The sequence below is a fragment of the Pogona vitticeps genome, chromosome 1, assembly GCF_051106095.1.
Source record: "Pogona vitticeps strain Pit_001003342236 chromosome 1, PviZW2.1, whole genome shotgun sequence".
NCBI classification, from domain to species: Eukaryota; Metazoa; Chordata; class Lepidosauria; order Squamata; family Agamidae; genus Pogona; species Pogona vitticeps.
The window spans coordinates 356,388,699-356,407,157 of record NC_135783.1 but is presented as its reverse complement, the minus strand read 5'-3'; the positions used below and the strand labels follow the sequence as shown (position 1 = coordinate 356,407,157).

Here is an 18,459-nt window from a genome sequence, read left to right as displayed (position 1 = left end):
TGGCAAAGGTCACCAGTAAACAACCGCCTCCTTGCCAAATGCATCAATATTTTAAGTTCAGAGAAGTTCATTTCCAGCTGATAACAAACAAGTCAGAGTACTGACTGCCTCACCATAATTTGGCAATTAAACCAGGAATCACTAATAATTAACTTGATGGTGCCCCGGAGCATCAGATGTGCAAAGTCCAGGCTGTGGAGCATAAATAAGGTTCCCCTCCTGGCCTCTGGAGATCCTGCTGCGCCCACTGCCAGCCACCATGGAGCCTCTGGGGACGGTCACCCTTTTCCTGGGAGTTTGTCTCTCTTGCCTTCTCCTCTTGGCCGCCGTGAGGAGCAGGACGCAGGGCAAGGGAAGGCTGCCGCCGGGCCCAACGCCTTTGCCCCTTGTGGGGAACATCTTGCAGCTGAAGACCAACTTCCTCAGTAAGGCTCTCCAACAGGTGAGTCTGAGGAGGAAGGCCTCCCACCACCAGGCTCTCTCTAAGGGGTTGTGGTTTCATGGATGGCTCATTTGCTGACTCTCCAGATTTGGTTTGTTCAGCAGCTGAAACAAGCCCGGGCAAAGTTAGTTTACAGACAGACCATGACAGCAAGGGGCAAGGCAGTCTGAGGAGTGCAAGAGGGTGTAGCATCCCTGCCCCAAGGAGCTTACAGTAGGCCATTCAGTCCAGAGCAGAAGAAGGATAAGGGAGAAAAGGCAGGGAGGGAGGGTGGAGGGCATAGAAAGGCTGGGTTTGAAGGAAGACCCCCAAAATGCAACATTATGCTAGAACGGTGCCTTTAACACATCTTCCACATCTGGTTATTGCCCAGACAGCCCTGCATGAAAAAGGCAGGCTTTTGTGTGATTTCGGAGAAAATATTTGCCGAAAGGTCGCTGTGTTAGTCTCTTTTAGCAAAAACAAGAGAGAGAGAGAGAGACAAAAGCCTCGGTGAACCTCTGAGCCCCCAAATTGTGTTCCTTTTGGACGAAAATCCTCTTCAGGAACATCGTGGCGAAATGGTCAATGACCCAACGGAATCATTGCCAATCGCTGAAAATATTTGTGTCTCCCCATGAGTAGACAGATGGGGAGGCAGAGTCCCTCGGCTCTTCTGATTTTAGGCACTGCTGCAGTCGTTGACGATCAGGTTGTGCTGCCTCCAAACCAGTTTGCCAGATTCTTCACTCAAAATATTCTTCTCTTTCCCTCACTTCCTCTCCTCTTTTGAGTGTTCAGCTGCAACAATTTGTGAGATAGAAAGAGAGAGATAAGGAAAGCCAAATGTGTGCATGGAACACCTTTGCCAAACTCTTTCTTATTCCCTGACCCTGCCTCCCAAACTTGATGAAGTGGCTTGCTAGGCCAAGTTCCGCTCCATCTTTTCCCCCAAGAGATCCTTCTTTATTTAATATTGCATTCAGAGGTGAAGCAAGGTCTATGGAAAACTCAGAGAGTTGGAGTCCAAAAGCTGATTTTGCCAGGCTCTGAGGACAGGCAGGGTTGGACAGCATCAAAGTTCAGTTCCCTTTTGAATGGGTGAGTAAGGTCCTTTTAGTCATTTCCCTGGTTGAATGGAAACGAACAGACCACTTTCAAACTATTAACACTTGGGCAATTTTTTGGAGTTATTGCAAGCATAACTGGTCTTTCCTTGGTCTTTCTCCAGCTCAGTGAGAAATACGGCCCCGTGTTCACCGTGCATTTCGGGCGCTCACCTGTCGTGGTTCTCCATGGCTACGATGTCATAAAAGAAGCTCTGATTGACCATGCAGATGATTTTGCACCAAGAGGAAGCCTACCGTTTTTTGACAAAATCAACAAAGGGGAAGGTAAGTTGTGCTGGTTGCTAATCCTCATAGGAGGTGAAGCTATATCCTCTACCCAGGAGACGGAAGAGGCACTAAAAAAGCAATGGGGGTAGGGGTAATCAGCTCACATGGAGGGCTGTTGCAGGAGGTCTTTTAGCCATCACAACCAAAGGTGCGAAGGTTGTCAGTCCCAATTTGGTTGCATTTGGTGAAATTCTGCATGTATTTTCTCCCTGCTCTTGTTTCCCATTGTGCTGTGAGGTGCTGGTCTTGATCTCACACTGGAATCCATATATACTTTTTGCACATATCCTCCAGATGTGCAGGTTTATTTACATGTTTTTTAACTAAAATAAACTTCACTTGTTTTTTTCTTAAAATGATCCAGTCTAAGACTGATAACATTTGAGTAAGATAGTCACATTATGCAAACAAATCAGGTGTCAGTACACAGATTGTAACAAAAATCCTCTGAAGTTGGAACTTATTCCACTGCCTTCCTCATGGAAAAACTGTGTCAGACAAAGTATAGATCTTCTATGCTGCTGAGACCTTGAGCGTCCCTTTATGGCAGGAGGATGGAACATAAATTTAATAAATAAAACAGACGTTTAATTGCACTGAAGTTAGTGTAGCCAGCTCCAACTTTCAATGTGTTAAGATAGCTAACTTAGTCACCTATATTAATATTTATCTGATAAATATCTCTTTTCCACTGAAGAACTCCAAATATAATTTTGGTGACACTGGGGAGATCTGGACAAATTTATTGAACGACTTCAACTTATAAGTCATGGAGCATCTATAATTTTAATGGGAAACTTAAATCCCCATATTAGTCCAAACAAAGAGTGTATTATGAGTAATCTTAGTGTGTATATTTGGCTCCCTGTATCTCACAGTGGCCCCAACAGATGCTTCTGGGAGCACAGGAGACAACTAGATACCTGTCTCCTGATCCCCCTCCCCTGCATCTGGCATTTGGAGGGAACTTCCTTCGAAGCCTGGATATTATACATCCCCATCATGGCTTATAACCTGCGATGGACTTTTCCTCCAGGAATCTGCCCAATGCCCTTTTCAAGGCATCTACTCAGATGCCATCACCACATCCTGTGGCAAGGGGTTCCACAGACTAACAACACGTTGGGTCAAGAAATGTTTTCTTTAGTCGGTTCTCACTCTCCCTACACTCCATTTGAATGGATGTCCCCTGGATCTATCAATTCTAAAGGAAATCAACCCTGAGTGCTCACTGGAAGGACAGATCCTGAAGCTGAGGCTCCAGTACTTTGGCCATCTCATGAGAAGAGAGGACTACCTGGAAAAGACCTTAATGTTGGGAAAGTGTGAAGGCAAGAGGAGAAGGGGACGACCGAGGATGAGATGGCTGGACAGTATCTGCGAAGCAACCAACATGAATTTGACACAACTCCAGGTGGCAGTAGAAGATAGACGGGCCTGGCGTGCTCTGGTCCATGGGGTCACGAAGAGTTGGACACGGCTTAACGACTAAACGAAACCCCTGGATCTAGTATTGTGTGAGAGGGAAAAGAGCTTCCTTCTAGCCATTTGATCCATCCCCTGCATCATTTTATATGTCTCCATAATGCCCCCCTCAGGTGCCTTTTGTCTAGACCCAAGAGCCCCCAAAGGCTGTTGCCTTTCCTCATCAGGGAGGTGCCCCAGCCCAGTCATCGTTTGAGTCGCTTCCTTCTGTACCTTTTCTACCATGTCTTTTTTTAGGAGCTGCGACCGGAACTGTATGCAATACTCTAGTTGCAGCCTTACCATTGTTTTGTACAATGGCATTATAATGCTGGCTGTTTTATTTTCAGTCACCTTTTTAATGATTTTCTGGATATAACCAGAAAAGATCACATTGAAATATGAACTAGTCTGTAAGGTGCGACTGTGTCTTATTTTTGTTGTTGTTTGGTCTACAGATGGTTGCATGATTAACGTGGTATTGCCTTTGATCATTCTGGGGAATTCTGGCACAGTAGGAGAGCAGGTTCTCCGTAGAGTCACTTTTAGGGAAATATGGCCTTCCAAGATAAAAGGAGTGACCCTGTTGGCAAATAATATAGGAAATGGGATTCGGACATTCAGATCCGCATGCTTAGTATGGTCTTTCTCCCTGGTTCCAGGGATTATCTTCAGCAATGGGGAAAGATGGAAGCTGCTCCGGCGCTTTGCCCTCACCACCCTGCGCAACTTTGGGATGGGGAAGAAGAGCATCGAGGAGAGGATCCAGGAGGAAGCCCAGTATCTGCTGGAAAAGCTCCGGGACACGAAAGGTAGGTCAGGACCATTGACCCCCCCCCTTCAGTCATTTTCTTGAGAAGGGGGCTGCCTAAAACCTAAGAGATCAGTGCTGCTTTGAAAGGTTCTTTAAAGTCCTGTCGAAGCATCACTGATGCGCTGTGTCAGTCAGCAACCATGAAAAAGAAATGGAGAGCTGTGTCTCCCCTTCCCATCCGAAAGAAAGCAGAGCAGACATTTTTCATTTATGTTCAATGGAATCTCCAAAGGACCAACTGGCTGGCCACCCACCCACTGAATGATCTTGACAAATCTTTACCTTTAGAAAGGAAAGAAGCTCTTGATTGTGCTAAGCAAAGTCTCTTGATGTGCAGTGTGGTTTTCGGACCTGAAACCACGCAATCTCTGCTTGTGGTATCTAAGCAACTGTAAGGGACCTTCTTCGCACAGCATCTGCCATCTCCAACTCAGCGATCTAGCCAAGCCCTTAGTTGGCAGGAAGGTTTATTATTGGTTGATCTCTCTTTCTTCAGTGGTGTGTTCTGTGACCATAGTGGAATGTGCAACAATTCAGAGAATGTTGACTGCCAAAGAGTAAACTGCTAAGGGAATCGAATGAATATTATTCCTATAATATACAGAGAGTATATATACAAAGTAACCCTAACCCTAACCCTAACTCTAATCCTAAACAATTTAGGTTTGAAATTATGCCATAAACATGCTTGCTAATATTTATTTTAGGGGTACCTCTAGGTACTGGGAAATGTTAATAGCCATTCTCCATCTTTTAGAGTCTTTATACTCTTTTTTAATCTCAATCTCCATTGATATCAAAGCATGATCTGTTATTTTTATGGAATTAATCTCAGTATTAACTATCTTAGGAATTAAATCTTGAAATGTGAATATAAAATCGGCTCCAGCATTTTACTGATATCTATGTCATGGTAGTACTGTTTCTCTAATACATTGTATTAACTTCTTTTAACATTTGCAATGATCTGCTAATAATGCAACAAAGATTTACTTACCATTTCAAGGGAGGAGCAGGCTGTAGTTTCTGGCTGGCTGGGCGAGGCTAGTGGAGTCTTTTTCTTCTTCCAGGGAAGCCCTTCGACCCCACCTTCCTGCTCAGCTGTGCTACGTCCAACGTCATCTGCTCCATCGTCTTTGGTGCCCACTTTGATTACGACGACGAGAGGTTTCTAGCCCTCTTGGACAAATTCAATGACAACTTCAAGATTGCAAGCTCTCCTTGGGGACAGGTAAGACCCTCATCCACGTGGTCGAAAAGGCACTGCCGCGTGACCTTTTATTGGCCTTGCGCCTAGAGGGCTCCCCTGTGGACCCACACACAGGTGGTCCTGAGCGATGGGGAGGGGAGGGGCTCCTGCCCCCAAAGGGTTGATGGTCTACCTGGACATCATGAGAAGAATGGCAGAGAAGACAACGGAAGAGTCTTCTGTTGGAGGCCAAGGGTCTTCTGTTGCGATCCGACGTCTCCAGCTGCCAGGCCCCTCAGAAAGGCCAGGCACACGGGAAGAGGCCGGCAAGTTCCCTGTCAAGCAGGGTTTGAGTTTTCACCACCCGGTTTTTGAGTTCAAGATATATTGGGTAGATCTGTGTGCTTTCCCGCTGGACCAAGGAGACTTTGTGGAACTTCCTCCCCTGTCCCTTCCATGAGACCTAGAAAAGTTGTAGCCATTCTTATGAGGGCCACCGAAATGGGCCCAAAGCCACCGGACCTTGTTAAGCCTTGGGATGTTCCAGTCAGTTTCTCAGTGAGCTGAAGCAGGTGCTCTCTTGCAAGCACCCTGGAGGTAAAAGGAACGGTTGACACCAATAACCAGGATGTGTCTCTTCTGCCCTGCCTTTCAGATGGCCAACATCCTCCCATCTTTCATGGACCTCATTCCTGGGCCTCACCAGAGAGTAAGCAAAAATGCTGAAAAATTAAAAGAGTTTGTTTCCAAAGTGGTGAAACAGCACAAGGAGACTCTGGATCCGAGTGCCACCCGGGATTTTATCGACTGCTTCCTTATTAGAATGGAGCAGGTAAGTTCAAAGGCAGAGCCTGCGGTCCAAGGGAGTGAGAAGCTAAGCCGTGGGCTCACGTGTCAGAGGGGAGCTCCTTGGCGTGGGGGGGAAGCTAAGAGGACTGGTCGTCAGTGGACCGAGTGCCCAGGGTGAGAGGCTGGCCCTGCAGCCTCGGTGGCACCACCAAACACTCGGAATGCGGCTGACCAGCCTTGGCACAAGGGAGGGAAATGCCATGGGCTGGTGGGCTAAATGCACATCACACACAGAAACCCAGCCTCTTTCTCCACCGACTTAGCTTGCCCTGACCTTTGGGAGGCCTGGAGAAACTTCCTGAGGCATCACCTGGTGCCTTGAGAACCAGGCAATCCTATTTGCCAGCCTGGCACACATCTCTACTCACCGGGCGTCCCTGGGAGAAAGAAAAGGAGACATTCATTCCGGTTCATAGATTGCCAGGATTTGTCTGCTTCCTCTCGCCTGAATCTGAGGGTAGCCCCGGATGCCATTTTCAGTCAGGAACACATATGTTTATGCTTGTGTACACTCACCACATGAGGAGGAAGCAGGAGAGTATGTGTTGTGGTGGATCAGTAGGTGGGGAATCTCTCGGGAAACAGGAACAGAAGTCAGAATGACGATGAGACTGATGGGCCGACTCTGAAAATGTCAGTCTAGCAACACATGCAAGAAGGAAGTAGAGGTCAGACGATCAAAGTGGTAGACTAGCCTTTGCTGACCTCTCCTTCCCAAGCCTTCTTCTGGTCATTTGGGTTTTTGAGCTGCTAGGAGGGGAGGCTTGGCCTATGCCACCTTTGGAAGCTTACAGCCTGACTTGTGCACTTAAAATATATTTGATAGTTTGAAGTGTTTAATGAATCGGCCATATGTTGTTGTGACACGCCATCAAGTCGCCTGTGACCCAAGGTGACCCTATGAAGGAGCCATCACTCAGCTCTTGCAGACTCAAGCCTGTGGCTTCCTTTAGGGAGTTGGTCCATTTCGCATATGGTCTTCCTCTTTTCCCACTGCCTCTCATATTTCCTAGCATTATTGGGAACATGGTCATAAAAATGTGTTCCCAAAAGCAGTAGGAAGGAAAGGGTGGCTTCAAGGACCCCAAGGTGTGTGGGGAGGATGTCTCTAGGTCAGTAGCAGGGGTGGAGCAACTGCTCTCCACAGACTCCCAATTTTACAAAGCTGTATTTTTCCAGCATGGCTTTCCATAATAGCACTCAGTCCCGTTTGCACCGACCTTGGAATGAGTTTTGAAGGAGAATCATCACAGTAGATGAGCTGGAGGTCACAGAGTCCAGGCCCCCTGCCAAGGCAGGGAGTCCACACCAGAGGCAACCCCAACACACGGACAGCCTTTCAATCTCTGCTTCTATAGAGATTCCTGGCACAGTGGCTAAACAGCTGCACTGCAGCCAAAACTGTGCTCACTAGGGTTCAATCCCAGGTAGCCGGCTCAAGGTTGACTCAGCCTTCTGTTCTTCTGAGGTTGGCAAAATGAGGACCCAGCTTGCTGGGGGTGTCTGTGTGCAATGTGTTGTTGTTGTTTAGTTGTTGAATCATGTCCGACTCTTCATGACATGTGATTAGATGACATGATAGAGATGATAGGCAAATGTCCCTTTATTTCAAGTTTAGATTTAACCCGGGGGGATTGGCAAATGCCAATGAACCCAAAAGATCAAGAGAAAAGTGCATTCTGTAGTCCCCTAGGATTATATGAATTCAAAGTCATGGAGTTCGGGTTGAAACATGCCCCGGCTACTTTTCAGTGCCTGGTGGACAGAACCTTGGCTTAAGGGGATTTACAATGGCCTATATGGATTTTGGAATTTTCAGCCAGACCTGGGCAGAGCATGTGTCACACCTAGAGATAGTGCTGCAAAGAATACTGCAGGCAGGATTAACTAATCTTGTTTTTGAGTTTTTTGGAAAGCCATGTGATATAGCTTGCTATGGTCCATATTGTACTATACGCTGTCACAAATTATCACTGCAATAATTAGGCCAGTTAGCAAGATCAGTGTAATCCAAGCTGGGCACAACATTATCTTCTTTTACAGTCATTGCGGTCTCACTTTCCTTGAAATCCTCTTTTTGTGACAGTATGTTTTACTGAAAGGCCTACAAATTGTGGAAGTTCATTCTTAGAGTTTATATTGCTTGTAGAAAGAGCACTGTGTACATCTTCCTCGGTGGTAGTTTCAACAAGTGTATTAGTCCAAGCCGAGCAAAACAAGGATAAAGCTGGGTTTAAGGTGAAATACTCAATTTCTGAGCAATGTACAGATTTCAGAGTAGCAGCCCACCTGGATGATATTCTATTAGTGAGTACAAGCACATCTTCAGGCCATTCAGAACAGTGCCCATGGCCATGACTCCATGCTTAAAAACTCTAACTGAAAAACAGATTCAGAACAAATTATTATTTTAAAAATAACATAATTAAATTTATGGGAAATGACTACCAGGCCACCATGGTAGGAACTGGCCTCATAAGAAAATAGAAGAAGCCATGCTGGATCAGGCCAATGACCCATTTAGTCCAACACACTCTGTCACAAAGTGGCCACACAGTGGTGTAGAACATGACTAAAGGTAAAGGTAAAGGTTCCCCTTGACAATTTGTCCAGTCGTATCCGACTCTAGGGGGCAGTGCTCATCATTGGACAAGTTCCATGCTGCTTTTCTGCCAATTTGAACCTCTCCTATTTGTTATATAGTTCATATATTATATTCTTATCAAGCTCATTTAAGTTGGCGGCACTGATTATGCCTCATGTTTCTTCAGGAAAAAAAGAACGGTGCGTCAGAGTTCACCCCTGAAAACCTGGTGGCCTCAGTAATTAATTTGTTTGTAGCTGGAACAGAAACAACCAGCACGACCCTCAGATACGGGCTCCTGATTCTCCAGAAATACCCAGAGGTAGAAGGTAAAACAGACCCTTCAACTACCTGCCAGAATCTCCACTCCATTCCCTCCCCTCTGTGGTTTCCCCTTTCAGGTTCTCCATGTCTCATCACAGCCCCATGGAATTCCTGCCTTGCTCCCTGGGTGATTCCAGGCTGAACTGTATGGCAGGATTTGGGGTGATCATGGAAGTTAGCTTGGGTGCCAGTGGGTAAAGAAGGACAGTAAAAACGGAAGCCAAACAAGAAAGGATCCACCAGAACCATCATCAGAAAAAGAGGTGGGAACTGGGAAGCTGTTGTGTTTTGGAGAAAGGCCTTTCTCCAGGGGATCTAATTGTCCAGAAATACTCTTCCAGTATACTTGAAAATTGCTCTGCTTCCAGGATTCAAAAGCAGAGAGCATGTATCTGTTTTCCCCTTCAATAGAAGAACACCTGTCATCTGAAACATGTTGTTGGGCCATGAAGAAATAATGGCCTGCATCTCGGGGTGCAGCCTCTTTGTAGGGGTTGATCAGGGAATAGAGCTGGAGAATGGAGACTCATCAGAAGGGGAAAAAAGTCACATAGAGGACCCCCAAGCCCCCATACACCATACATCCTGTACTGCCGTATTTATTTATTTATTTAAACTATTTTACCCTGCCTTTTAACTTTTAAAAGGTTTAAATCCATAAAAGACAATATTAAAGCTTCCATAGCATGTCAGGGCACTAGTGCTGAGCCTTTCCCATCCCTTTCCAGAGAAAGTGCATGAAGAGATTGACCGTGTGGTCGGCCGAGCCAGGGCGCCGTGCATTGCTGACCGTGGGCAGATGCCTTACACGGACGCCGTCATCCACGAAATCCAGAGGTTCATCTCTCTCGTCCCACTGAGTCTCCCCCACTCCGTGGCCAAAGACACCCCTTTCCGACAATACGTCATCCCAAAGGTACCGGAACTGCTTCTAGGGCAAAACAGGAGCTCCTGTGTGACCGAGGGGACTGATGTAGGCGCATGGATCTTGGCATGGCTCGGGGCTGTGTTTCTGTCTTCCCAGGAGCCAAAAAGCTGAGCTTCAAAGGTGCAAGTCCTTTAGACGTGGCCAAGGAAATCGGGGTGCATATTAAATTTTGTTCACCATGGTTCATATTTGTACAGGTCGTGAGAATAGAATCATGGAATCATAGAATCATAGAAATCATAGAAAAGTGAAGTTGGAAGTGACCCTACAAGGGCATCCAGTCCAACCCCCCCCCTTTGCTCAAGGCAGGAATACCATCAAAGCCAGGTGATTATCTACGTTTTTCTTGAATATTTCCAGTTTTGGAAGACCTCCCCTTGAAGTAACTGGTTCCACTATCACTCTGTGATAACAGTTAGGGTGTTTGTCATTTTAATTTCCTGAAAAATGGGTTGAAATGTAATATTTTGGGTTTTTTAAATTGTGTTTTTAAGAAATTTTGGGTTGTTTTTTTTTAAGTAAAGCTTTTTGTTTAAGTAAGGGGAAAAAGGAGGAGGGACTACATTCCTCTACGTCTTGCAAAGATTTTAAAGGAATTTTTCTGAAAAACAGTGAAGGAGAGATATGTTCTTTTAAATCCTCAAATATTTGAGAGGGTGATAAGGGTTGGTTGGTAGGGCAACAGTGCTGGAGGAAACAAAATGTTGTTGGGGGGGCTGCATTTTGCCCACCCTTGATATAACCCATCTCTCAAAGTCAGTTGAGATAAATCAGCAATGAAGCATCCCTGAGACACTCCGTCTGTTTCTCCCTCCCTCCTTCATTCCCTCCATCTCCGCCCCCATCTGCCAATTTGTCATTAGTCACCATTGTCTGAATCCTAATACTTCACCCGTACACAGCAGGCACTTACCCCACCAGCTTCATTTGAAGTTCTAGGAGCCGTGGCGTCCCTTGTTGTTGCAATACGTCATTGAGTAATACGTCAATCAGTTCACACAAATCGGTCAAAATAACAACCGTGGGAGAGCTTTGGAGGACCCTAAGTACCTACACTCATCCAAAGGAATGGCAAATATAAAGGCTTGAATGCAATAGTTGGTCCCAGGGAGAGCAGATTCCCTGCACAAGAGGGGAAACTCCTGACTGAGCTCACTTTCACTGATTTTAAGAGGTCCAAACTCATTTAAAACATTGGATTTGGACAGAAAAGCCAAGAGGAATGAGAAGGAAAGGGAAAAGGGTTAAGAAGGGGGCTTGGAAACCTGGCTCTTGGTCAGGTGAAGGGAGGAGAAGCACAAGCGACATCCAAAGCATCCCTACTCAAACACGAACAGCCAATGGCATAAACTGCTTCTTTTCCTTCTCCTCAGGGCACCACCATCTTCCCTGTCCTGACGTCTGTGCTGTACGACAGCAAAGAGTTTCCAAACCCCACAGAATTTGACCCACAGCATTTCTTGAACAAAGACGGGACCTTCAGGAAGAGTGACCACTTCATGCCCTTCTCGGCAGGTAAAAGGGCCCATCTCCCCCTCCCCCAATTGTCCAGCTCCTTGGGGTCATCTTCATCTCCCACCCTTGGGGCAAGGAGGGGATATGGGTGGGAGTCAATGTCAAGTCCCTTCCGAATTATCCTGGAAAAGCTTGAGCCCTACATGGGGGTCTCAACAGGAGCTGAAGCCAAAAGCTACACATACATAAAGGGAAACTGCACCAAAAGCTAGTTGCACAAAATGATAACAGTGTCTGCTTTCCAGCATTGACTCCGAAGGATGTCAATCATTTTGAACATCAGCCCGTTCCCTCTGGGCTTGTTGTCTGCATGGGTGCAAAGGTAACGTTGCTCAACATCGCTCAGTGTAGACTAAATAGTCCACTAGTACATTAGTTATTAATTATTAATTATTTAAAAAACAGAAATGTATTTTGGAGATGCCCCTTCATGGATTGCTGCCTTGTCGTGGCGAAGGGGCTTGAGTAACTCAGAAAAGTTATGGGCAATGCCGTGCAGGGACACCCAAGACGGACAGGACATAGTGGAGAGTTCCGACTAAACGCAGTCCACCTGGAGTAGGAACTGGCAATGCCACTCCAGTATCTTTGCCAAGAACACCCTATGATCAGAAACAAAAGGCTAAAAGATATGACGCTGGAAGATGGGACCCTCAGGTCGGAAGGCGTCCAACATGCTACTGAGGAAGAGCGGAGGACAAGTACAAGTAGCTCCAGAGCTAATGAAGTGGTTGGGCCAAAGCCGAAAGGACACTTAGCTGTGGACGCGCCTGGAAGTGAAAGGAAAATCCAATGCTGCAAAGAAAAATACTGCATAGGAACCTGGAATGTAAGATCTATGAACCTTGGGAAGCTGGAGGTGGTCAAACAGGAGATGGCAAGAATAAACATCGACATCCTGGGCATCAGTGAACTAAAATGGACAGGAATGGGCGAATTCAGCTCAGATGATTATCATATCTACTACTGTGGGCAAGAATCCCGTAGAAGGAATGGAGTAGCCCTCATAGTCAACAAAAGAGTGGGAAAAGCTGTAATGGGATACAATCTCAAAAATGATAGAATGATGTCAATAAGAATCCAAGGCAGACCTTTCAACATCACAATAATCCAAGTTTATGCACCAACCAGCATTGCTGAGGAGACTGAAATTGAACAGTTTTATGAAGATTTACAACACCTTCTAGAACTGACACCAAAGAAAGATGTTCATCTCATTCTAGGGGACTGGAATGCTAAAGTAGGGAGCCAAGAGATAAAAGGAACAACAGGGAAGTTTGGCCTTGGAGTTCAGAACGAAGCAGGACAAAGGCTAATAGAGTTTTGTCAAGAGAATAAGCTGGTCATCACAAACACTCTTTTCCAACAACACAAGAGGCGACTCTATACATGGAAATCACCAGATGGGCAATATCGAAATCAGATTGATTATATTCTCTGCAGCCAAAGATGGAGAAGCTCTATACAGTCAGCAAAAACAAGACCTGGAGCTGACTGCGGTTCTGATCATCAGCTTCTCATAGCAAAATTCAAGCTTAGACTGAAGAGAGTAGGAAAAACCACTGGGCCACTCAGGTATAATCTAAACCAAATCCCTTATGAATACACAGTGGAAGTAAAGAACAAGGAACTAGATCTGGTGGACAGAGTGCCTGAAGAACTTTGGATAGAGGCTCGTAACATTGTCCAGGAGGCAGCAACAAAAACCATCCCAAAGAAAGGAAATGCAAGAAAGCAAAATGGCTGTCCAACAAGGCCTTAGAAATAGCAGAGAGGAGAAGGGAAGCAAAAGGCAAGGGAGATAGGGAAAGTTACAGAAAATTGAATGCAGACTTCCAAAGAATAGCAAGGAGAGACAAGAGGACCTTCTTAAATGAACAATGAAAAGAAATAGAGGAAAATAACAGAAAAGGAAAAACCAGAGATCTGTTCAGGATATCCCGGACAACCCAGACAATGTAGTTGCTGACCTTGAGCCAGACATCCTGGAGAGCGAAGTCAAGTGGGCCTTAGAAAGCCTGGCTAAGAACAAGGTCAGTGGAGGTGATGGCATTCCAGTTGAACTCTTTAAAATCTTGAAAGATGATGCTGTTAAGGTGCTACATTCAATATGCCAGCAAGTTTGGAAAACCCAACAGTGGCCAGAGGATTGGAAAAGGTCAGTCTACATCCCAATCCCAAAGAAAGGCAGTGCCAAAGAATGCTCCAACTACCGGACAATTGCACTCATTTCACATGCTAGCAAGATTATGCTCAAAATCCTACAAGGTAGGCTTCAGCAGTATGTGGACCGAGAACTCCCAGAAGTACAAGCTGGATTCCGAAGAGGCAGAGGAACTCAAGACCAAATTGCTAACTTGCGCTGGATTATGGAGAAAGCCAGAGAGTTCCAGAAAAATATCTACTTCTGCTTCATTGATTATGCAAAAACCTTTGACTGTGTGGACCACAACAAACTATGGCAAGTTCTTAAAGAAATGGGAGTGCCTGACCACCTTATCTATCTACTGAGAAACCTATATGTGGGACAGGAAGCAACAGTTAGAACTGGACATGGAACAACTGATTGGTTCAAAATTGGGAAAGGAGTACAACAAGGCTGTATATTGTCCCCCAGCTTATTCAACTCATATGCAGAATACATCATGCGGAAGGCTGTACTGGAGGAATCCCAAAATGGAATTAAGATTGCCGGAAGAAATATCAACAACCTCCGATATGCAGATGACACCACTCTGATGGCAGAAAGTGAGGAGGAATTAAAAAACCTTGTAATGAGGGTGAAAGAGGAGAGTGCAAAAAACGGTCTGAAACTCAACATCAAAAAAACTAAGATTATAGCCACTGGTCCCATCACCTCCTGGGAAATAGAAGGGGAAGATATGGAGGCAGTGACAGATTTTATTTTCCTGGGCTCCATGATCACTGCAGATGGAGACAGCAGCCACAAAATTAAAAGACGCCTGCTTCTTGAGTGGAAAGCGTTGACAAATCTTGACAGCATCTTAAAAAGCAGAGACATCACCTTGCCAACAAAGGTCTGCATAGTCAAAGCTGTGGTTTTCCAGTAGCGATGTATGGAAGTGAGAGCTGGACCACAAAGAAAGCTGACTGCCGAATAATGGATGCTTTTGAATTGTGGTGCTGGAGGAGACTCTTGAGAATCCCCTGGACTGCAAGGAGAACAAACCTATCAATTCTAAAGGAAATCAACCCTGAGTGCTCACTGGAAGGACAGATCCTGAAGCTGAGGCTCCAGTACTTTGGCCATCTAATGAGAAGAAAAGACTCCCTGGAAAAGATTCTGATGTTGGGAAAGTGTGAGGGGAAGAGGAGAAGGGGACGACCGAGGATGAGATGGCTGGACAGTGTCTGCAAAGCAACCAACATGAATTTGACACAACTCCGGGAGGCAGTAGAAGATAGGAGGGCCTGGCGTGCTCTGATCCATGGGGTCACGAAGACGATTTTGGAGATGAGGGCAGGCAATGGGTCACTTAGGGTTCTTCAGCAATGAAACAATGCAGCGCTATGCCACTTAGCAATAATTAATTTTTAAAAAATATATTTTTATTTATTTGATTTATATCCCGCCCATCTGGTATATCGTACCACTTTAATGAGAAAACAAGAGGCTGAAATATGGCACCCTGTACCTGCCCCCCCCCCCCATTTGTGAATAAAAACAGCATTAATGGCTACTGGCTAATAGCTATTGCAACAGGGAAGGCAGGAAGTGGAGAGTAAGAAAGGGAGGGTCACATGGCAACCTAAGGGACTCAAACCGAGCGATCTAACATCAACATGTGGTTGACTAGATGACAACCAAAGCGGCCCTGGGGATTATGTCCATGTGTACAGTAGGAGTAAACGAATCAAGGCCCACTGTACCAAACCATTCCAAAGTGACTCAGGGTGGATCTTTCCCTGTCCTTAATACAGAGGCTTGAAATTTGGTTCCTCAAAGGACCAGAATGAAGAAATGAGCCAATAGTCTTTGTTATGCCTCTACTCTTCTGCCATGCCCTGGAGAGTCCCTTGCCCTTCCCTTTCACCACAACAAAAAGTGGAAAAGAGGCGGCAGATAATGTTCCCAGGAGATGTTCCTGAAGGGCCACATTCCATGCAAATTTGAGCCCTTTGACCTGGTTGTGAGGTTTCCCCCAGCTGTTGAGGAAGCCCCTCCTCATGCTTACCTTCCCTCCTTGGTTTCCCTTGCAGGTAAACGGATCTGCGCAGGGGAGGGCCTCGCCCGCATGGAGCTTTTCCTCTTCCTGACCACCATCCTGCAGCACTTCAAACTGAAGCCCCTCCAGGATCCCAAGGACATCGACATCTCTCCTCTCATGAGCAGCACCGGCAACTTCCCTCGGCCTTATCAGCTCTCCGTTCTCCCTCGCTGAGGAGAAGGAGGACTCCGACCACCGGAAACCAACTGGCAGTGGGCGTTTTATTTCAGCCTGATGACATTTTCCAGCTGTTCATTTATGAACCTCAGAGAGCCCTTTACTTAGAAAAAGATAATCTGTTTTCACAGAGAGGGTGCTTGGCTTCAAAACATGCAGCAATTGTTTCCCCCCAAAAAACACATTTTGGTTTTCCCCCCTCTTTCTTGCTCAACACAAACTTCATTCCCCCTTAAGAAGTTTCCAAACCACTCCTTCCCAAAACAGCAGGACATGGGGGGGGGGGGAATGTATTGCATAACTGGAATCCTGAAAATAAAATGAACTCATGAAAAAGGGGGTATCTGGAATCTGTTTGGAGGGCAGGCCACGATTTTAAATGAAATCTGAAAAAGTGGCAAATAACGTTTACATACATATTAACTACAAACATAAATTACTGCAGTTCTTTAGCTGTGCTTTATTTGTGGGCATGCAATTTGGCTTCTTCTGCTATTGCGAATGGGTGTCATTTTGCGTGGTAGCAGGTTTAGAATAGATAACATTACTTTCATTTTCTGGACATAGAGAGAACTGCAAGTTTTCTTCTTTTTTTAAAGCAGCTACAGATCTCAATACAACCAATTGAATGCCTACGTGTGGGCTGTCTCTAGCTCTTCTCTGTTTTCTCTGCCTAAGGGTACTGAGGACAAACACTTTAACATTCTTTTAACATCACATTGCTCCTCTGCTTCTATTAAAATCTTATAAATTTAATTTATTACCCCTTTGGTTATCTTTTTTCACCTACCTTTCCATTCTGTTCTATCAATTCTGTCAGATTCATCTCGTCTTCTGCTCCTCCCTCTGGAAAGCCACACATTTTTCCCCATCCTGTCTTCAAAATCAACCGGTTTCTTATTCATCTCGGCCTTTAACTGTGATTATTTAGATCCAATTTTTTATCCAACAATGCATCCATATTGTCCTGATTAATATTTGTTTGCAATCACTTCCTGAATTCATTTATCATGCTGTGTTCCCTCATCATGCCTTTGTCAGGATACAGTGGGGTCTCAACTTACAAACTTAATCCGTATTGGAAGGCAGTTCTCAGGTCGAAAAGTTCTTAAGTCGAATCTGCATTTCCCATAGGAATGCATTGAAAACCATTTAATCCGTATCTGCTCTTTTCGTACATAGAAACTAATGGGAAGCCGCTATTCCGCCTTCTGCCACTAGAGGGGGATTTTTTTTCTTTTTTTCTTTTAACCTAAGATGACTTAGCTTTAAAAAAAAGGAAAAAAAGAGTTCGTAACTCGAATCTAAGTTCATAAGTCGAGTCCATATATTCCTATGAGAGCAGTTCGTAAGTCGAAACGTTCGTATGTCGAGCCATTTGTAAGTCGAGACCCCACTGTATAGAAATTTTGTAGGCCTGAACCTGAATAAATGTGTTATTAACGAGCTGCCATTGTGCACAGATGTGTGTATGCTGAGTCACTCTGACTACTGAGAAGATGATGCAATATCTGGAAATAAGAAAACACCCAGGTGCAGAAGATGAAGTCATGTGTCTTCTGATTGGACTAGATTGGACTTATATATGTATATAAGTGAACGGTGTCTTTGTATCTTTCTCTTCTCTCTACATCAAATGCTGCTGTACTCTATGCCGGTTTGTGTAATGATGTCCTGCCATGCTGATGTGATACCTGCCTGTACATACTTGTAAATACTGTAAATACAGCCGTCTTGCAAAAGAAGAAGAACTTGTGTCTTCAATAACTCTGTGTTTTTCCTGTCGCCAAATCCTTGACAGCCTTTTCTGTTAGTTGAAATCTCTTGAATGTTGTACATATTATCAGCTGTTTGTTCCTTAGAGCAGTGGTCCCCGACCCTGGGCCTCCAGATGTTCTTGGACTACAACTCCCAGAAGCCTTCACCACCAACTCTCCTGGGCAGAATTTCCACAAACATCTGGAGACCCTAAGGTTGGGGACCAGTGCCTTAGAGCACTGGTTCTTAACCTTGGGTTACTCAGGAGTCTTGGACTGCAACTCCCAGAAGCCTTCACCACCAACTGTGCTGGCTGGGGTTTCTGGGAGTTGCAGTTCAAAAACATCTGAGTAAAAAAGGTTAAGAACCTAGGCCTTAGAGGACTCTTCTCCTCGAAGTCCTGATATTCTTATGTCTGAGGGGCGTCATTTTTCAGGTTTCAGCCTTGGGTCCTCACTTCACTTTGACTGACATCTAAGCATCTTAATTATAGTAGTAGGCATCCTTCAGTCTCGAAAGACTATGGTAGCGTGCTCTGTATGGAGGACTTGGAACAGCGTCTAGTGTGGCTGAGGAGGCCAATTCGAGAGTGACAATCCCTTCCACACTGGAGACAAATCCAATCTGTCCCCTGTCCAGCTCTCTGGTTTTGCTTCCTTTGTGACTTCCTCTTTGCCTCAGCCTGCTGGACAAGGGTCTCTTCAAATTGGGAGAGGCCGTGATGTACTGCCTGCCTCCAGGCTGAACGATCAGATGTCAGAGTTTCCCATCTGTTGAGGTCTATTCCTAAGGCCTTCAGATCCCGCTTGC

General features: G+C 45.4%; 1 protein-coding gene across 1 annotated transcript; it reads left to right on the top strand.

Annotated features, from left to right (window-relative positions):
- The first annotated feature begins 215 nt into the window (after nucleotides 1–215).
- On the top strand, nucleotides 216–17,642 carry LOC110071381 (cytochrome P450 2C18-like). Its single transcript, XM_078384607.1, has 9 exons — nucleotides 216–442; nucleotides 1,653–1,815; nucleotides 3,945–4,094; nucleotides 5,167–5,327; nucleotides 5,941–6,117; nucleotides 8,906–9,047; nucleotides 9,771–9,958; nucleotides 11,344–11,485; nucleotides 15,707–17,642. The coding sequence occupies exons 1-9, from the start codon at nucleotides 260–262 to the stop codon at nucleotides 15,886–15,888; spliced, it is 1,488 nt and encodes a 495-aa protein (XP_078240733.1). The 5' UTR covers nucleotides 216–259; the 3' UTR covers nucleotides 15,889–17,642.
- The last annotated feature ends 817 nt before the right edge of the window (nucleotides 17,643–18,459 follow it).

Coding starts and splice junctions, on each gene's coding strand:
- LOC110071381 (XM_078384607.1), top strand. CDS start 260: ATGGAGCCTCTGGGGACGGTCACCCTTTTCCTGGGAGTTTGTCTCTCT. Junction 9,048..9,770: donor GAAATACCCAGAGGTAGAAG/GTAAAACAGACC, acceptor ATCCCTTTCCAG/AGAAAGTGCATGAAGAGATT. Junction 11,486..15,706: donor CTTCATGCCCTTCTCGGCAG/GTAAAAGGGCCC, acceptor TTTCCCTTGCAG/GTAAACGGATCTGCGCAGGG.